Raw genomic sequence first — 19,006 nt, forward strand, 5'->3', positions numbered from 1 at the left:
GAAATATAATACTTGAAATATTCAGGATAAAAATCCAGAAGTTATTCAACATACAGAGAAATAAGGAAATATCAACATCACACAAGAAAAATGACAATCAACCGATGTCAGTCCTGAGAGGCACATATATGGAAATTAATAGATAATGACTTTAAAGCAGGTATTTTTAACTGCACTCTGAGATAATGGAAAATACTCTTGAAACAAATGGAAAGATAGAAAGTTTCAGCAGAATGATAGAAAACATAAAAATGGAACCAAAAACAGAATGATAGAAAATATAAAAATAGAACCAAAAGTAAACTTTAAAACTGAAAAATGACAAGAAATAAAAACTCACCTGATGGATAGAAGAAAAGAATGGGGGTGACCGGGCGCAGTGGTTCACACCTGTAATACCAGCACTTTGGGAGGCTGAGGTGGATGGATCATGAGGTCAGGAGATCGCAAGCATACTGGTCAATATGGTGAAACCGCATCTCTACTAAATGTGCAAAAACTAGCTGGGTGTGGTGGCATGCATCTGTAATCCCAGCTACTCCAAGGCTGAGGCAGGATAATCGCTTGGGCGACAGAGCAAGACTCCGTCTAAAACGAACAAACAAACAAACAAACAAAACAGAAGGATAATAGAAAGACTATATTTCAGAGAAACATGATAATTAAAGTAGACAAATTCCTCCCTTGAACTCTGAAAATATGTATGTAGGATGATTGAAAACAAGTATTATTATAATATAATGTGGTTTTCAATATATGTTCATATAATGCCTACTAAAACCACCACATAAAGTAGTAATATTTATATTAAATTTAAATGATCTGAACATAAGAATTAAAAATATATCTTTATAGTAGATAGAAGAAAAAATCCAAAACCTACCTCTTTACAAGAAATTCATTTTATGTAATAATTTACATGGGTTTAAAATTTTAAAAATGGAAAAAAAAAATGTCATGCAAACGTGAACTACAATAATATAAAAAAACTGAACAACACAATCAATCAACTAGGTTTAGTTGACATATGTAGAGCATTCCACCCAACAAAAGTAAATATACTTTTTAAATACACATGACACATTCTCAAGATCAGTCATATTCTTGGTCATAAATAAATACTAACAAATTCAAGAGATTTAAAATCATAAAAGTATATTGCCTAATCATAATGGAATAACACTAGAAATCAATAAGGGATAACAGAAAAATCTTCAAATACTTGAAAAGTAAAAAATACACTCTTCAAAAATTAACAAGTCCAAAAGAAAGACTTAAAAACAGTTAGAAAATGTTTTGAACACAAAAAAATTAAAATACAACATACTAAAATTTGAGACACATAGCTAAAGTAGTGCTTAGAGGAAGTTTTATAGCATTAAAATGCCATTAAAAAATAAAGAAAAAAATAAAAGTCTCAAATCAAAAATGTAAGACCCTTTGTAAGAACTTAGAAAAAGAATAACAAATAATCTTAAAACAAGCAAACAAAAGGAAATAATAAAATTTGACCAACAAAATTTAAAGCAGCCTGGGTGAAATGGCTCATGCCTGTAATCCCAGCATTTTGTGAAGCTGAGGCGGATGGATCACCTGAGGTCAGGAGTTCGAGACCAGCCTGGCCAACATGGTGAAACCCTTTCTCTACTAAAAACACAAAAATGAGCTGGGCGTGGTGGTGCACACATATAATGCCAGCTATTCAGAAGGCTGAGGCAGGAGAATTGCTTGAAGCTGGGAGGTGGAGGTTGCAGTGAGTCGAGATGCACCATGCCTCCAGCCTGGTGACAGAGTGAGACTCTCTCACACAGATACACACACACACACACACACACACACACATGCACACACACAATTTTAAACAAAAGTAGTAGAAAAAAATCAATTAAATTAAACATTGGTTCTTTGAAAAGATCAATGAAATTGATAAACATCTAGACTAACAAAGAAAATGGAGAGAAGACACAGTGAAAAAAAATCATTGCAGACTTCTCATATTAAAAACATAACAAGGGAAAAACACAGATAAATTTGTGTGCATAAATTTAATAACAGATAAAATTATCCAAGAAATAAATACATAAAATTGAAAAGAAATAAAGAAAGTTGACTATACATGCCCATGACTGTCTGTAAAGTATTCTAAGCAACAAACAAAAAGCTCCAAGAACTTGTAAGTGCAAAATAGTTGAACAGACACTTCACAAAAGGAGATATACTGAATAAAAATAAACACTGAAAGATATTGGGCATTGTTAGCCATTATGGAAATGCAAGTTAGGGTCACATACCACTACACACTGATTAGAATAGTTAAAATAACAATTTTTAAAGTGGCAATACCAAATGCTTGTGAGAATGCAGAAAAACTGGGACTTTCATAAATTGTTGATGAGAATTCCAAATGGTGTCGACACTCTGAAAAATGGCTTGTTAGTTTCTCATAAAGTTAACATGCACTTACCATATAATAACCCAGCAATCCCACTTATGAGTCTTTTACCTAGGGAAATGATACCTGCCACACAAAAATTTGTATACAAATATATATAGCAGCTCTAATAATAATCGATCCAAATTAGAAATAACATAAATGTCTTCTAATAGGTTAATGGACAAACTGGATACATCCATACAAGAGAATACTTCTTGACAATAAAATAAATGTACTATTGATTCATACACAACACAGGTAGATCTGAAAGGCATTATGCTGAAAGAAGCAAACTTCCAAAGGTTAAATACTCTGTGAGTTCATTTATATGGGATTCTGAAAAAAGCAACATAGTAGGAATGTAGGGCAGTTCAGTGTTTTTCAGAAGTAAATGTCGGAAAATATTTGATAACTAAGGAGTAGTACAAAGATTTTTAGAGTGATTGATAGGACTGTTCTGTATCCTGAATATTGTGGTAGTTATACTAAATGTGTTAAAACTCATAGAAATGTATACCAAAAGAGATCAATTTCACTGAAAAATTTAAAATAATAATAAATAAATAGGAATATTGTATTTGTTTATAACTTAATGGTCAACATTGAAGGCAAACTGTGACCATTTCATTTATCAATTTCCCTTGTTCAAAGAGCTAAGAAATTATGTTTTATTGCAGTATTCATAAGATTAATGAGATAATGTTTGTGAAATGTTTTGAGCTCCTTAAAAGGAAGTTTCTATGCAAATCTAAAGTGTTGTTATCATTACCCAGGCACGGTTTTTTTCTTTTGCTTATATGCTGAAGCTTATGATCATCTTCATTTTTCACATTATTTTTAATAAATTGTAACAATAAAATGTGGTAGCCAAGATATAAAATGAAACTCATGTGTTAATGAGGCTAAAACTTTGTAATTAGAATTTGAAATATCAGTCTGTCTAAAGATAATTGACTCTAATGATTATTTCTCTATGTGCACAAGCTACAATTTTATGAAGTCCAAATGTAGCTTATTCTGCACAGTTTTGCCTACAGAGCATGCTTCAAGTTAGTACCTCCTCTGAGATGTTCATAGCTTTTCTGGGTTTCTGAATGAGGGAATCAGGTATAAGGAAGAAATAAAAATCTTTAATTTGGACTCTGCTTCTATTACTATTTTTATATCATTTAATCGAATTATGAACATAAGCACAAGTTAAAAATATTATTTAAATTCATGGACTCCAAACCAAAAATGTATAGCCTTTTTGCTGATTACAAAATTTTAAAAATAATTCACAATTCCTCTTGTCAAAGATCTCCAATATTTATTTTGGAACTAAGTGTGAATGGTTCTTTCTGATATTTGAGTCCTTTGATAATCCATCTCTTTTTAACCTGGACAATGTTATTTCCTGAGTCTACCTCTATAGGAACTCTATATTTCATTAGGACATTTTCCCCATGCATGTCAAGTTCAGTCTTCCCTCTATATTTTCATTCAAGTGATACTCCTGCATCTCTGCCTCAATCCAGAGGTGCAAGAATACCTGCAAAAACTCCAGTTTGTTAGCGATTTTATATAAGACCTACATATATGGATCACACTCAGCAATTCCTATCTCTGGGAATTCCTGTCTCTGAGAAGCTAGTAGAATCCTGTCTTGGGAAGCTAGTGGAATCCAGCAGTCAACCAATACTAGATATTATCTACCTTCAAGTGTAGAGACAAAATTATGAGGAGAAAATAAAAATAATCCACTTGAAGTTTCTTGATAATCGAGATCGCTCAATGTTTAAAACTCAAATTAAGCTCAACCTCAGTTCTCTGAGCAAGCCAAGTTCAATATCTCAAAAAGAAAAGACTCAGGCCAAGCATGGTGGCTCAGATCTGTAACCCAGCACTTTGGGAGGCCAAAGTAGGTGGATGGCTTGAGCTCAGGAGTTTGAGACCAGCCTGGGCAACACGACAAAAACCATCTCTACAAAAATTAGCTAGGTGAGGTGGTGTGCGCCGGTGGTCCCAGCTACTTGGGAAGCTGAGGTGAGAGAAAATAAATTGGCGGGGGGAGGGGGCGGGCAGATGAGGCAGAGTCTTGCCCTGTCACGCAGGCCTGGAGCTCAGTAATGTGATCATAGCCCACTGCAACCTCAAACTCCTAGAATTGAGGGATCCTCCCCCTCTGACTCCTGAATAACTGTGGTCTACAGGTGCACACCACTGCCCCTAGCAAATTTTTTTTAAATTTTTTATAGAATGGTTTTTGCTTTGTTGCCCAGGCTTGTCTCAAACTCCTGAGCTCAATGTAATTCTTCTGCCTCAGCCTCTCAAAGTGTTGGGATTACAGGTTTAAGCCAACATGCACAGCAAGTATATTCTTGAAAGCCACATAAGACATGAAGATTCTTGCATTCCTATTAAAAAAAAATCTTAATTCTATATCTTACTATTTCACTTAAGGCACAGAAATAAATTTACAAAAAATGTTCACACTTTGCAGCAGAGTAGCTGGTAGTCAATATTCGCTTAAAGAAACTATTTTCAGAAGTTCCTAAATACAATCTATGATACGAAAGAGGTCCACATAAGGATATGACATTTCCTTTTTCAAAATAACATTTATCTTAGATAATTAGAAAGCATAATGAAAATTGACAATCTTATTCAGCAATCCCACTTCTGGTATATATTCAGAGGAATTAAAAATGGTGTTGAAGAAATATCTGCACTCCCATGTTCATTTCAGCATTATTCAAAATAGCCAAGATATGAAAGCAATATTAGTATTCAGCAACAGATGAATGGACAAAGAAAAAGCAGTATATATACATAATGAGATACTACATTATGATGTCTGGAGGACAGTGGTCCTCCTCTCACAGCTTCATAGGCAGTGCTCCAGTGGGGACTCTATATGGGGGCTCTGAGCTCACACTTCCCTTCTGCACTGCCCTAGCAGAGGTTCTCCATGAGGGCTACACTCCTGTAGCAAACGTCTACATGGATATACAGGCATTTCCATACATTCTCTGAAATCTATGCAGAGGTTCCCAAACCTCAATATTTTACATCTGTGTACCCACAGGCTCAACACCACATGGAAGCTGTCAAAACTGGGTCTTGAACCATCCAAAGCCACAGCCCAAACTGTATTTTGGTTCCTTTTAGCCACAGCTAAAGCAACTGAGATGCAGGACACTAAGTCCTTAGGCTGCACAGACCAGGAGTCCCTGGGCCTGGCCAACAAAACCATTTTTTCTTCCTAGGTCTATAAGCCTCTGATCCTAGGGATGCCAAGAAGGTCTCTGATATAGCTTGGAAGTATTTTCTCTATTGTCTTGGTGATTAACATTTTGCTCCTCATTACTTATGCAAGTTTCTGCAGCCAGCTTGAATTTCTCCTCAGAAAATAGCTTTGTCTTTTCTATCACGTTGTCAGGATGTGAATTTTTCAAACTTTTATGCTCTGCTTTCCTTTTAAACATAAGTTATAATCTCAAACCACATCCTTGTGAATACATAAAACCAAATGCTTTTAATGTCACCCAAGTGACATCTTGAATGGTTTGGTGCTTACAAATTTCTTCTGTCCGATACCTTCAATCATCACTCTCAAGTTCAAAGTTCTGCATATCTCTAGGATAAGAGAAAAATGCTACTAGTCTTTTCGCTAAAACACAGCAAGAGTCAAGTTTATTCCTGTTCCCAACAAGTTTCTCATCTCCATCTGAGATGGGCAGCATTTGTTTAAAGCCATGCAACAAGTCTCTATGAAGTTTCAAACTTTTCCCCATCTTCTTGTCTTCTGAGCCCTCCAAACTGTTTCAGCCTCTGCTTGTTACCCAGTTCCAAAGTTGCTTCCACATTTTTGAGCATCTTTACATCAGTGCCCCACTCCCAGTACCAATTTACTGTATTAGTCTGTTCTCATGCTGCTAATAAAGACATAACTGAGACTGGGTAATTTATAAAGAAAAGAGTTTTAATTGACTCAGTTCCACATGGCTGGGGAATCCTCACAGTCATGACAGAAAGTGAAGGAAAAGCAAAGTTATGTCTTACATGGTGGCAGGCAAGAGAGCATGCACAGGCAATCTCCCCTTTATAAAACCATCAGATCTTGTGAGATTTATTAAGTGTTGGGGAACAGCATGGGAAAGACCTGCTCTTGTGATTCCTAGGTCCCTCCCATGACCCATGGGAATTATGGGAGAAAATTCAAAATGAAATTTGGCTGGGGACACAGCCAAGCCATATTAGTATTTTATTTATTTTTGTACCCCACAGTTTTTGTAACATGAAGACATTTTCATTTTTCTTGTAAACAAACGTGAGCAAAGTCTTTGAAAATTTTAGACTATGTGAGTATATCGACGAAAGCAAATTTGGGGGGAAGACAAATCTGGCAGTGTATTAGAGAAAGAAGGTCCTGAAAGGTTACACTTAGAAGTCTATAGTATAGCTGATTTGAGGCTAAAATAATAAGTGTGATTTTAGACCTCTTGAATTTAAAATCATGGTGGGACCTTTAGATAAAAAATGTTCTATCAATTCATGAGAGATGAAATTGGATTGTAGATAGTTTTGGGAGTGCTAGTGAAGGCAATAGCTGAGTTCATGGAAATAAATCATATCAGAGGGAGAAAATATTGAGAGACAAAATAAAAAACATTGGGAACCACATACAGAGGTAAGGGGTGAGGAGTAGGTTAGTGTTTGTTGAGCTGCAACATATGTTGGCATTTTCACTAAGAAATTTCAATATGTGCCTACTTAGTAATCCCAACTGCACCATAAAATATATATTATCACAGTCCTACCCTTGAGTAGAATAAGCCTCAGAGACTTTATAGTACTTTGCCTAAGTTCACACAAGTCTTGGAGTGAGGATACGGATCCACACCTGTCAAGCTTCAAAGTTCATGCCCTTTTCATTAACTCATCAAAACAGGTGGAGGGAGAATATCAGATAAGGAAGCCCATGGGGAACATCGAAAGTAACCAAATCAGTATTTCTATGTATTATATTCCCAGCATATAAAAAGTGGTTGAAAATATTTGTTTAACAACTAAATAATAATACATTTTACTTATTGAAGCTGAAATTTCACTTATTGATGCCATGGGACAAATATTTACTGTTTTAGATGCATTATTCCATTTAACATCTTAAACACCCCAAAAAATACATGAGTATACATACAATGTTTTCATTATTGCTCAGAATTCAAGCCAATTTTTGTCTGTCTACACATTTGGGTTTTTAACCGCTATACTATATTGAGATAATTGACTAATATTAAGGCCACTGATAGTCTTATGAGAAGAGATTATTGGTAATAAAAATTAGAACTTTAAATCTGTAGAACAAATTTATGATATGAATGTGACACAAAATTACCTATTGAACAAATCCTCATAGGTATCCCCAAACTTAAAGTAAAAGTTAAAAAATAGGATTTCATTCTATGGGATATACACATAGAAAGCAAAGAGAAAAAGATGTGAGAAATTTGGTAGAGGAAGAAAATATAGAAAATTTCTACTAGAAGGATAAAGAAGATCCCAGTTGACACGTGTGTGTGTGTGTGTGTGTGTGTGTGTCTGTGTGTTTTGTTGAAGATGGGAGACTGAGCTTATAAAAATCAAATAAAAATTTGTTGGTAGAAACCAACAAAGCAAGAACAGTTGGAGACTGTGGTGGTGGGGTCTGTATCAATGGAGGTAAGAAAGCATAGGAAAAGTTAATTAAAAGGTTTATTCAAATTAAACAAATAAACAAAACCAAAAACAGTTTTTTCAATCAACGTGCAAGAAAAGTTTAAAGTGAGTTAAAAAAAGAAACAACTCAAACCAGAAAGACAAAGGAACAAAGGATCTCACAATGCTGAGGAAATTATGTAGAATAGCTATCCCCGGTGCTACATTTTTGTATATGGAAAAACAATTTGACAAGTCCTACTCAGTGGCATTCCGGTGTTAGCTGAGATTAGCTCTTAGGGCTTAAAGGTTTATGTGGGCCACATCTATAACCATTCATATTTTGTTAAAGAGAGAGAGAATTATTTTACCCACTTGGGTACAGGAAGTCAAATGTTCAGACACTCAGAGTCCAAAAGAGGGAGAAATGTATTAAATGTAATTTTTAAATTAGATGTTTTACTGTCAAGAAAATAAACATTTAATAACCTGATAGTTTAATAGCTCATCATGAGAAATGTGAAAACAAGAGAAAACTTGGAATTCTCTGAATATTTTCTAACTCATTTTGTATTTTTATTTATAATAGATTATACAAACTTTATCTAATGTCCTACAACTATTCTCAAATTAATATTACAATCTCTGGGGACTTCTAGAATAGCAACATGAAACCCTCATCAAATCCTTTCCCAAAGGGCAATGTTATAACTGGAAAAATTGTCAAAATCAACAATTTTAGAACGTCAGAAATTGGCCAAGAGCAGATCTCAAATTGCTAAGTGTTTATTTGAGAAAAACTACTAAGTAATAATAATGGGAGTCTATGGTCTTTTAGCTTGCTCCTATCTTCCTCTAGTCTCTGCCTTCTGAAAAGGTAGCTCTATTAGGGTGAGGCAGGCTGGGAAAAACAAGAAACTTCGCTAATGGAGGGGACTGACAATAGCAATGTTGTTGTAAACAATCATGGAAGGACAATGTTGCAGGTCTCCTTAGGTTGGAATACTGATTCATGGAAGGCCAATGTTGAAGCTCTCCTTAGGTTAGAATACTGATTGGGGCAATGAAAGGACTAATAAAACAATCAGAAATTTCATCGAAAGATACAGAGAAAGTTTCTACATATCCCTGGTGGCTAAAAGGCTACATGTATTTACAAGGCTCCATACACACTCAGAAGAGACCGAAGTCTCTTCAGTGAAGAGACTTAGACATCTACTTTTCCCTGGCTGAATGTAAGGTCTTGCACACACAGCAAGTAAAAAGGAGCTGGGGGAAACTTATTAACTGTTTGAACTTAACCCATGCTTAGATACATCAGAAAAAGGTAGAAGCTTTATTGGCTCAAGGTACTTAAACATAATGTCTGTACTATTATTTTTTGACCACTGAGCTATTCTGTTACAGAGGTGGCTCCTAGGAAGCCAGACTTAAAAATACAAACAACACAAACATAAAAAACAAACAAACAAACAAACAAAATATGCATCAGAGCAATCAGCAGCTGCATACTATGGGGAAGATAGATTCTAGATAATTAATTTTGGAAAGTTACTACACAAACAAATAGAAACAGCAACAGCTACTGGGGGGATGGATCACAATTAAGAGTTGCTATGATATATTAGTTAAAATATCAATTTTTCAACAAGACATGACAAAGAAACAGCAAAGTGTGATGCATACATCATACTTTGGGGATTTCAATGGAAATTGTCTCTTATGAGGTGGAAAGAGAGGGAGAAGGCCTAAATGTTGGACTTAATAGACAAAGACTTCAGAGCTACTATTATAAATATGCTTTAAAAACACAGGAGAACCACATTTTAAAAATGAAGGGAAGTATAACAGTGAGTTAGTCAACAGAAAATATTTTTTAAAAAGAGAAATATATTTCATAATAAAATAGAAACAAAGAAAAAAATGAACAGAAGTACTTAACAGCAGATTTGTTCTAGAAGAAAGAAGAACCAATGAAGCTGAAGACAGATCAATGTGAAGAACAGAAAGAAAAAGAATGAAGAAAAATGAATGGAGCCTCAGAAACCTTTGGCACTCACCAAAGCACACCAAATTACATGTAATGGGAGTCCCAGACAGAAAGGATGAAAAGGGAAAGAAAAGTCTTTGAAGAAATAATGGCCTAATTTTTCTCAAATTGGATGGAAAAATATTTATCTACACATCCAAGAATTGCAACAAACCTAAGTAGGCTAATCAAAATAAAAAAAATAAAAGAAAACAAACAAAAAAACCCCAACACCTAGACACATCATTAACTGTTGCAAGACAAAGGGAAAATATTGAAAGCACTGAGAAAAATTTATCACATGTAAGGAAACCACCATAAGATTAAAGGTGATCTTTCCTGAGAGATAACAGAGGCTAAAAGGTGGTGGGATGACATATTTAAAATACTGAAGGGGAAAAATATCTGTCAACCAATAATTTTATACCCAGCAAAACTATACTTCAAAAACCAGAGGTGAAATAAAAACATTGCCAGATATAAAAAGACTGAGGAAATTTGTTGCTAGCAGACCTGCCTCAAGGAAACACTAAAGAAAGATATTCAGGCAGAATAGAAATGACACTCAATAGATAATACCTTGATTCACATGAAAAAATAAAGAACAATGGAAAAGGTAAGTAAATGTAAAGGAAAAATATTTTTGTTTTTTTCTTCACTGATTTAAAGAATAATTGCATAAAACAATATTGCAAAATGATTTCAACACATAAAACTGTAATATATATGACAATAATATCACAAAGAAGGGTCAAGGGAATGGAGCGATATTGGAGCAAAGTTTGTATATTTCACTGGAATTAAGTTAGTGTTAATTTGAAGTAGATAGTGATTAGTAAATATGCATATTATAATCCCTAGAGGAATCATCAAGAAAATGACTAAAATAAATAGTAAATATTCAACACAGAATTAAAATGTCTTACTAAAAATATGTATCTAGTACAAAAGAGGCAGTTAAAGAGGAACATGGAAACAAAAAGGACAGGAGACCTAGGGCAAACAAATGGCAAAAGGATTAATAGGCATTAACACAGTAGACGGAGTGGGGCAGAGAGAACAGTGCTTCGGGCAATGTGGAAAGATCAGAGATGAAAGAGGGTACGGTCTTTTGGCAATTAAAGGTAGCAGACCCTTCTCCATGGGCCTTAATGTGTCTTCAGATGAACTAGTATTTGGTTCCTTAAAACAGGTCTAAACAAAGGGTATGCAAAATGTAATTACTTTATGAAGGCCGTCAGACTGAATATTGATTAGAAAATGAATGAAGAGAGGAGGGGACAGATGGCTTTCTTATTTTATCACTATACTTATTATATACATTCAATAAAGTGGCTGACCATATATTTCTCAAAATTGTCTCCATCAGAGTGGGTATTCACTTAACTCAAAGATTATTTCTTCCTTAAGGACAATGAACATATAAAAAGCATTGCTGATGAAAACATTTCTCTCAGGGCTGTCCGCTTGCTCAGGCCAAAAGCAAGTACTGTGGTGGTTTGCTCTAATGGGTCTGGATACATAGAGGCTAGCAATTATCATGGCATTTTGGGTGAGCCGACAATATTGCTTTTTAAAAAAATATATAACAATGATAGAGGACACATCCTGCCTCAAAGGAGTTTCTGTCACTTCTTTTACTTTTGTCATAATGATACCTTTTCTGCATCAAAAATGTTAATCTGCTTCTTGCATTAAATATAAACTGCTCACCTACCCATATTATTTATTATAACATACCACGGATGTGAGGTCTGAGGAAATTTATTGCTGGTATTTACCCAGAAGTTGGTGCTGATTTACTAAAATTGGAATCTTTGCAGCATCACTAATATTGTTGATGGCAGAAAGTAGCATGACTTTCAGTGGCCCACTTTTTTCCTTGACATGGGCAGTGGCTTTCTCATTCCTTTGCTTGATGACAGTATCATTGTCAGTATCATTGCCATGCAGATATTCTTTCGACATAGCTACTCTGAATGTAGCAGGAGACCTGTTCACTACAAACTGCTGAAATAGTTGGTAAGGGTGACCCCCAAAAGGCTAAAATTATTACCTTGCCATAACATTTTCTACTGTTACCTACTTAATCCTTGAAATTACTTCTTATGTTGATATCTGTACTACTACTCCATTTGATTCTACCTCTGAAAATTCCTTTTCAATTTTCCTTATTCTGAGTGATCCTTCCATATCAATAATTCTCAGGTTTATGCCCTATGACCACTTTCCTTTCATTATATTTATTTTCTCCCAGGGATGAGTCATTCCCATCAACATATTTTGGGCTGTTGGCTTTCGAATCCATTATATTCAATTCCAGATTTCTTTCTTAAACCCCAAACTCATTTCTAACTACTTTCAGAATATTTCAAACTTGGGCGCCCTACAGAAACTTCATACACAAAGGTTAAAATGTGAACTCACTCTTTCTAAATCTCTACCTGCTTCTGATTAATAGTCCTTTCAGCTTGAAAAATGTTGGTTTCCTGGGATTTACACAGAATAAATCCCAAGTCCCCAGAATAACATACACAGGCCTCCAGACCAAGATCATCACCCATCTCTATTGGATTGACATCTTCATTTCCTCCTTACCTTTATTCATCTTCATAAAGAACTACTTTTGTCTGTGTAACAGCCCTCTTTGGACCTTCATCTTTGTTCATGCTGTTTTCTCCTACTTTGAGCCAGGTGTATACCATGATTTTTTCTAGCTCTGCTAAAACATCATTATGTTGCCTTCTTCCATTATTAACTGTTCTTCATGATGCCTTGTATCTTTACATCTTATTTTCTAAAAGCACCAACAATTTATTATGTTTATTCATTTCTATCTAATACATTTACTTTGTGCAGGGACCATGTCTTATTCACATTACAAAATTTTAGAATCTAGCAAAAAGCTGTGTAGAACAGATGTGAAATAATTTTTTCCTGCATGAATCATGGACTTCTGTGTGGTTTTATAATGTAGAGTAATATTTGGTTACTCTTCCTAATCATCAAGGACTCTAGGATATTTTATACTATATGTATAGTATTACCATGGTTTATGTTCCTATCATCTTTTTAGGATCCCATATCAAGCAAGAAAAGTTATTGACTACATTTTGTATTGCAGCTGATCAAACATATATAAACTATATAAATTATCATAATTCGAACAATAAGCCTCTAATTTATTGTGCACATACTAAGAAGGAAGAACTTTACACGCTTCCACTCCTTTTTCATTTTCCTGAAATTGCTTGAAAAAGATATCATAGGAAAGGTGCCAGTTATATTCCTAGGATGGCAAGAGAGTCATTGTCTTACTGATTAACATTCTATTTTCAACTTGATGACACATGTATGTTTGTCCATGCAAATTCACTTGTGGATGCCTGCACACATGCATACACGTACACATACTCTCCCCTTAGAGAAAAGCAGACTAAGGAACCTTTAACTTTTTTTTACTTTTAAAGTTCAATAATAATACAAAACAGAGACTAATCATTAGAAAGATTATCTATTGTCCCCTTATTCCTCCATGTGGAAAGAGTACAGTCTTAACATACTTATCTAATATATTCAACTGTTTCACAGTCTCGTAACATTCTTCCAAACATTACCTTTTTTTCTGTTATACAGCATAATATTGCCATTCTGCTACTAAGGAAAACAGCCCACATTACTTACATTATGTACCTAAAATCTGTTAGGTCCCATTTCTCTTCTCCAGGCTGTAGAACTTCACTTGATAAGCCTTTCTGTTTCGGGATTACTTTCCAGTCTTTAAGTGATTCTTTGGTTCACCTCAGAACCATCTTTAGAAGATATGAAGAGAAACTAGATTTGGTATTCTAATAAATCCCTAGCTTCTACTTACTAAATCAGAAAGCTACATTAACATGGTATTGCAATATTCCTACTTATGCCTCCAAGTACTCTGTTTGGCTTTGGTCACTTTTCACTTTGAAAGCCTTCCTTTCTATTGGAAATTAAACCATATGCAAGACAGAAAGGCTTCAGTCCGCTTTGAAACATACTTTTACTGCTTCAGAGTAGAGAAGGCTACATTCTAGACTATAAGCATTTCTTCCTGCTTTTTGAGCAGACGTCTCCACTCTTAGCAGGACTGAAAACTCGACTGTGAACTATGAATGAAAATCATTCACTCAGATGGATACATATTTTGACAAGAATATTTTTTATTATTGAAAAATACACAAAGGTGAAAGGTTGCTGAGCAGCTCGTTTTCCATAGTACAACAGAGTATTATAATAAAGAAGAAACTTTATCTGTTATATATGGCAGTTTACATTTCTAAGGCATTTAGGCTTAAGAGCACTAGGTCTGCACGCCTAGGTGCATTGCCTTGAGTTTAAATATACTGAGGCACACCAGGCAGGCAAAGGATTTGAAACTATGCATTAAAACTTGTTCATGCATTTGTGTCTCAGGATTTTATTCCCTACCCCCCTCATTCATTCTTTCACATGAGTTCCGGAGTTGTTCATAGAACACCGGAAATTATCGACTCTTCAAGAGTTTATTTACAATGACAACACCAATGGGACACAACAAACAGAACTATTCCATGGATACATTCTGTCTTTTACCAAAATGAGGCTCCAGTAAGAAAAACACTGATTTGCAAAGGCACAGTGGAGACAGGTTTAATGCATTAAATATAACATGAATCATTCACAATAACAAGTTTAGTGTTTCAGGGAACTTTTGTTAATACAACACAGTTGGTCACACAAAATACAAATGCTTCTGTTGATTTGTCTTGGCAACTCAGATACATCAACAGTTCTAACAGTTTAACAGCTTTGTTCTCATCTGACAGAAAATAATGGCAGTTCTGCAAGGCAAATGTTAAACCTGACCGTATGTATTTATTAGTTCCACAGTGTTTTGACAGATTATAGGAGAAAGAACTCAGAGGATGCTGACACGCTCACCAAGGGCTTTCATTTCTGTTTCTTCCATCTCAGGACTGTCACTGTGGCTAGCACTTGGATTAATCAGGTGTGCAGGATACTGCAGCCCCTGCTCACCTGCATACTGCTCCCACCTCAAGTCATCGCTTTCATGGGTGATGTAGCGCTCTCCGATTTTGCACTCCAGCTCTCGCAAATCTAACCAGGTCTGATAGTCCTGAAGAAGAAGTTCCAAAATATTACCATAGAGATCATTACAACTCAACATGCTGTTTCATATGTTGTCAGTTTCCACAATCTATGAGTTACCCTTTTCCTTCTACTCTAACAGCACTGAATCTTTCATCATGTATCCTCAAGTGACAGCATTGGCACCAAAACCATCCTGTTTACCTAATCTTTGCAAATACATACTGTGTATATGATACCATGGATCAAAGAGTAGGCAATTAATGTTTGCAGTCAAGCAATCATGAATGCTGGTATTCCTTTGAAATTCAATGCCTACAAATAATCCTTCAGCATTTCAGAGTATTATTTTTCTATGCTTGAAATTCAATCTGAAAATAATATTTAAGAGAATAGAAGCAGATGTATATACTTTGTATTTGCCATGCATTTGTTCCATATATAATAACCTAGCATTTAAAAACATAGCTTCTAAATGAGTATAGTGCATGGCCAGATGGGCATCTATTTGTACATTTATCAGGATTACACATACAGATGCTTTTGAAATCTGGTCCTCTGAGGTCTGTTATGATCCTTGGTTTATTTATTTATTTTTGGTTTTGCTTTTGGGTTTTGGAATATGTGTGTGTGCGTGTGTGTGTGTGCGTGTGTGTGTGTGTGTGTGTATCTTCTCTATCAAGTAATCCTGGTAGAAAAAAAGTTTAGAAACACTAAATTGTTATTAAATCTTATGAAGTTGCATGCATTTGAGCAAACAAATTGATATTAGAATAATAACACTTTAAAAATTATTGCAAAAGATTTCTAAATATCAAAATCCTATAAATATTTAGAAGTTTCGTTCAGCTAAGAAAACTCAATGATTATTGTTTACCTGTAGCCAAGGGTGGCTCAAGGTCTTATCCACACTGTAGCGCTTTCTCATTTTTACTTGCAGCAAATTGTTGATAAGATCAATGGCTGAAAAAAGTTAAAAAAATTATCAGCAAAAATAGATGACAAATCTGGAACATATGCATAATTCATTTATAGTTTATTTCACATCTGCTATTTCACACAGTTAAATGAAGCATAGTGACAAGGAACTAGAACATAAAAAAAATCCTCTTAAGAATTCTGAAACCTTGGCCTTCATTTTATTTTGGATACTAAAAGAAAAAAGTTGGAAGTAATTGTGGAAGAAGTATTAGAATATATTGTATGATATGCATTTCAATTTGTCTATGCTTTAATATATTTTTTAGTTTAGAAACTTTGTTTATATATACATCACTTAAATATGTCTTACAATATGGGCAGGATAAAACTAATATTCAAGATAAAGTATTTACTGATTTTGTTATAAAACATGCCGAATGTTTGAATACACACAATGGTTCACACAGTATTGAATTAAATGACAGACATCTGAACATCTTATTTGTATGGAAAAAATACAGCATAACATGGGTCATATCTCATGATAAACCTGGAGCCTGAAAACCATCAGCCCAAGAAGAAAACACTTTAATTGCTTTCACTTTGCTTTTGCTTTTAAAAATAACGAATGTGTTGGAATTACATAAGCCATTGTAGGCTTTCTAGAAAGTTAGATAGAAAGAAATATATCTAACAAGAACTGTTCTCTGAGGGTTAGAACCACAGTCCCTCTGGCCTAGTACTCTGCTTGTGACTGGGATGCCCATGAGTGTAATTTACAAAGAAAAAGTAATACTTATTATCTAGTGTGAAAATCATCCTAGTTACCCACAGAACCATGTGATGGAGTTTTCACTCTCCTTTTATGGACATTATATTTTCAGTATACATCATTAATAGTTTGTTATTTATTAAAGTTATTCCCTCACACTTTTCATTCTTGTAATAATTTCTGTGTTTTATTTTAAATTTTAGCATTTTCTTCCTAAAAAGAGCTTAGTGAAATCTGCCAACCTAATGGAAGCAATTATATTTCAAAGAGCTGATTTTTGCCTTAACCTATCCTGGGCATTACATCTGAAAGTTGGCTTTTTCTATCAAAAATCTTAATCAAACAGGGAGCTGACAAATGAAAATGAAAATGACCATACTGCCCAAAGTAATTTACACTCAACGCTATCCCCATCAAGCAACCAATGACCTTCTTCACAGAACTGGAAAAAACCACCTTAAACTTCATCTGGAACCAAAAGAGAGCCCGCATAGCCGAGTCAATTCGAAGCAAAAAGAACACAGCAGGAGGCATCACACTACTGGACTTCAAACTATACTACAAGGGTACTGTAATCAAAACAGCATGGTACTGGTACCAAAACAGAGATATAGACCAACGTAACAGAACAGAGGCATCAGAGGCAACACAACATATCTACAACCATACAATCTTTGATATACCTGACAAAAACAAGCAATGGGGAAAGGATTCCCTGTTTAATAAATGGTGTTGGGAAAACTGGCTAGCCATGTGCAGAAAGCAGAAACTGGACCCCTTCCTGACATCTTACACTAAAATTAACTCCTGATGGATTAAAGACTTAAACATAAGACCTGGCACCATAAAAACCCTAGAAGAAAATCTAGGCAAAACCATTCGGGATATAGGAGTAGGCAGGGACTTCATGACCAAAACACCAAAAGCATTGGCAACAAAAGCCAAAATAGACAAATGGGACCTAATGAAACTCCACAGCTTCTGCACGGCAAAAGAAACAGTCACTAGAGTGAATCGGCAACCAACAGAATGGGAAAAAATTTTTGCAGTTTACCCCTGTGACAAAGGGCTGATATCCAGAATTTACAAAGAACTAAAACAGATTTACAAGAAAAAAACAAACAAGCCCATTCAAAAATGGGCAAAGGATATGAACAGACACTTTATAAAAGAAGACATACATGAGGCCAACAAACATATGAAAAAATGCTCATCATCACTGGTCATTAGAGAAATGCAAATCAAAACTACATTGAGATACCAGCTCACGCCAGTTAGAATGGCGATTATTAAAAAATTTGGAGACAACAGATGCTGGAGAGGATGTGGAGAAACAGGAACACTTTTAAACTGCTGGTGGGAGTGTAAATTAGTTCAATCATTGTGGAAGACAGTGTGGCGATTCCTCAAGGACCTAGAAATAGAAATTCCATTTGACCCAGCAATCCCATTACTGGGTATATATCCAAAGGACTATAAATCATTTTACTATAAGGACACATGCACATGAATGTTCATTGCAGCACTGTTTACCATAGCAAAGACCTGGAATCAACCCACATGCCTACTGATGATAGACTGGACTGGGAAAATGTGGCACATATACACCATGGAATATTATGCAGCAATCAAAAACAATGAGTTCATGTCCTTTGTAGGGACATGGATGAATCTGGAGAACATCATTCTCAGCAAACTGACACAAGAACAGAAAATGAAATACCGCATGTTCTCACTCCTAGGCGAGTGATGAACAATGAGAACACATGGAGGGGAGTACTACACACTGGGGTCTATTGCAGGGAATAGGGGAGGGACGGCAGGGAGCTGGGGAGGGATAGCATGGGGAGAAATGCCAGATGTGGGTGAAGGGGAGGAAGGCAGCAAATCACACTGCCACATGTGTACCTATGCAACTATCTTGCATGTTCTGCACATGTACCCCCAAACCTAAAATGCAATAAAAAAAAAAAAGAAAATGAAACCCTTGTCTTCCCAATCACTAAGCCTTGAATCAGGCAGCTTTGAATCCACTTTTTGGTGT

General features: G+C 35.2%; 1 protein-coding gene and 1 long non-coding RNA gene across 6 annotated transcripts in view; one reads left to right on the forward strand and one right to left on the reverse strand.

The window, feature by feature from the left end:
• LOC118144907 (uncharacterized) overlaps nt 1-19,006 on the forward strand; it is a 246,738-nt gene that overhangs the window by 183,717 nt on the left and 44,015 nt on the right. The window lies entirely within an intron of this gene.
• The window catches only part of PRKD1 (protein kinase D1), a 386,482-nt gene continuing 381,799 nt past the window's right edge, over nt 14,324-19,006 (reverse strand). For all 5 annotated transcript variants that reach the window (XM_035260258.3, XM_035260257.3, XM_009005881.5 and 2 more), the window contains 2 exons: nt 16,147-16,232; nt 14,324-15,297 (listed from right to left, as the gene is read on the reverse strand). In XM_035260258.3, the coding sequence (XP_035116149.1) occupies nt 15,079-15,297; nt 16,147-16,232 (305 nt within the window). In that variant the 3' untranslated portion in view covers nt 14,324-15,078. The remainder of the gene's footprint in view (nt 15,298-16,146; nt 16,233-19,006) is intronic.

The sequence above is a fragment of the Callithrix jacchus genome, chromosome 8 (genome assembly GCF_049354715.1).
Source record: "Callithrix jacchus isolate 240 chromosome 8, calJac240_pri, whole genome shotgun sequence".
Taxonomy (NCBI): Eukaryota; Metazoa; Chordata; class Mammalia; order Primates; family Cebidae; genus Callithrix; species Callithrix jacchus.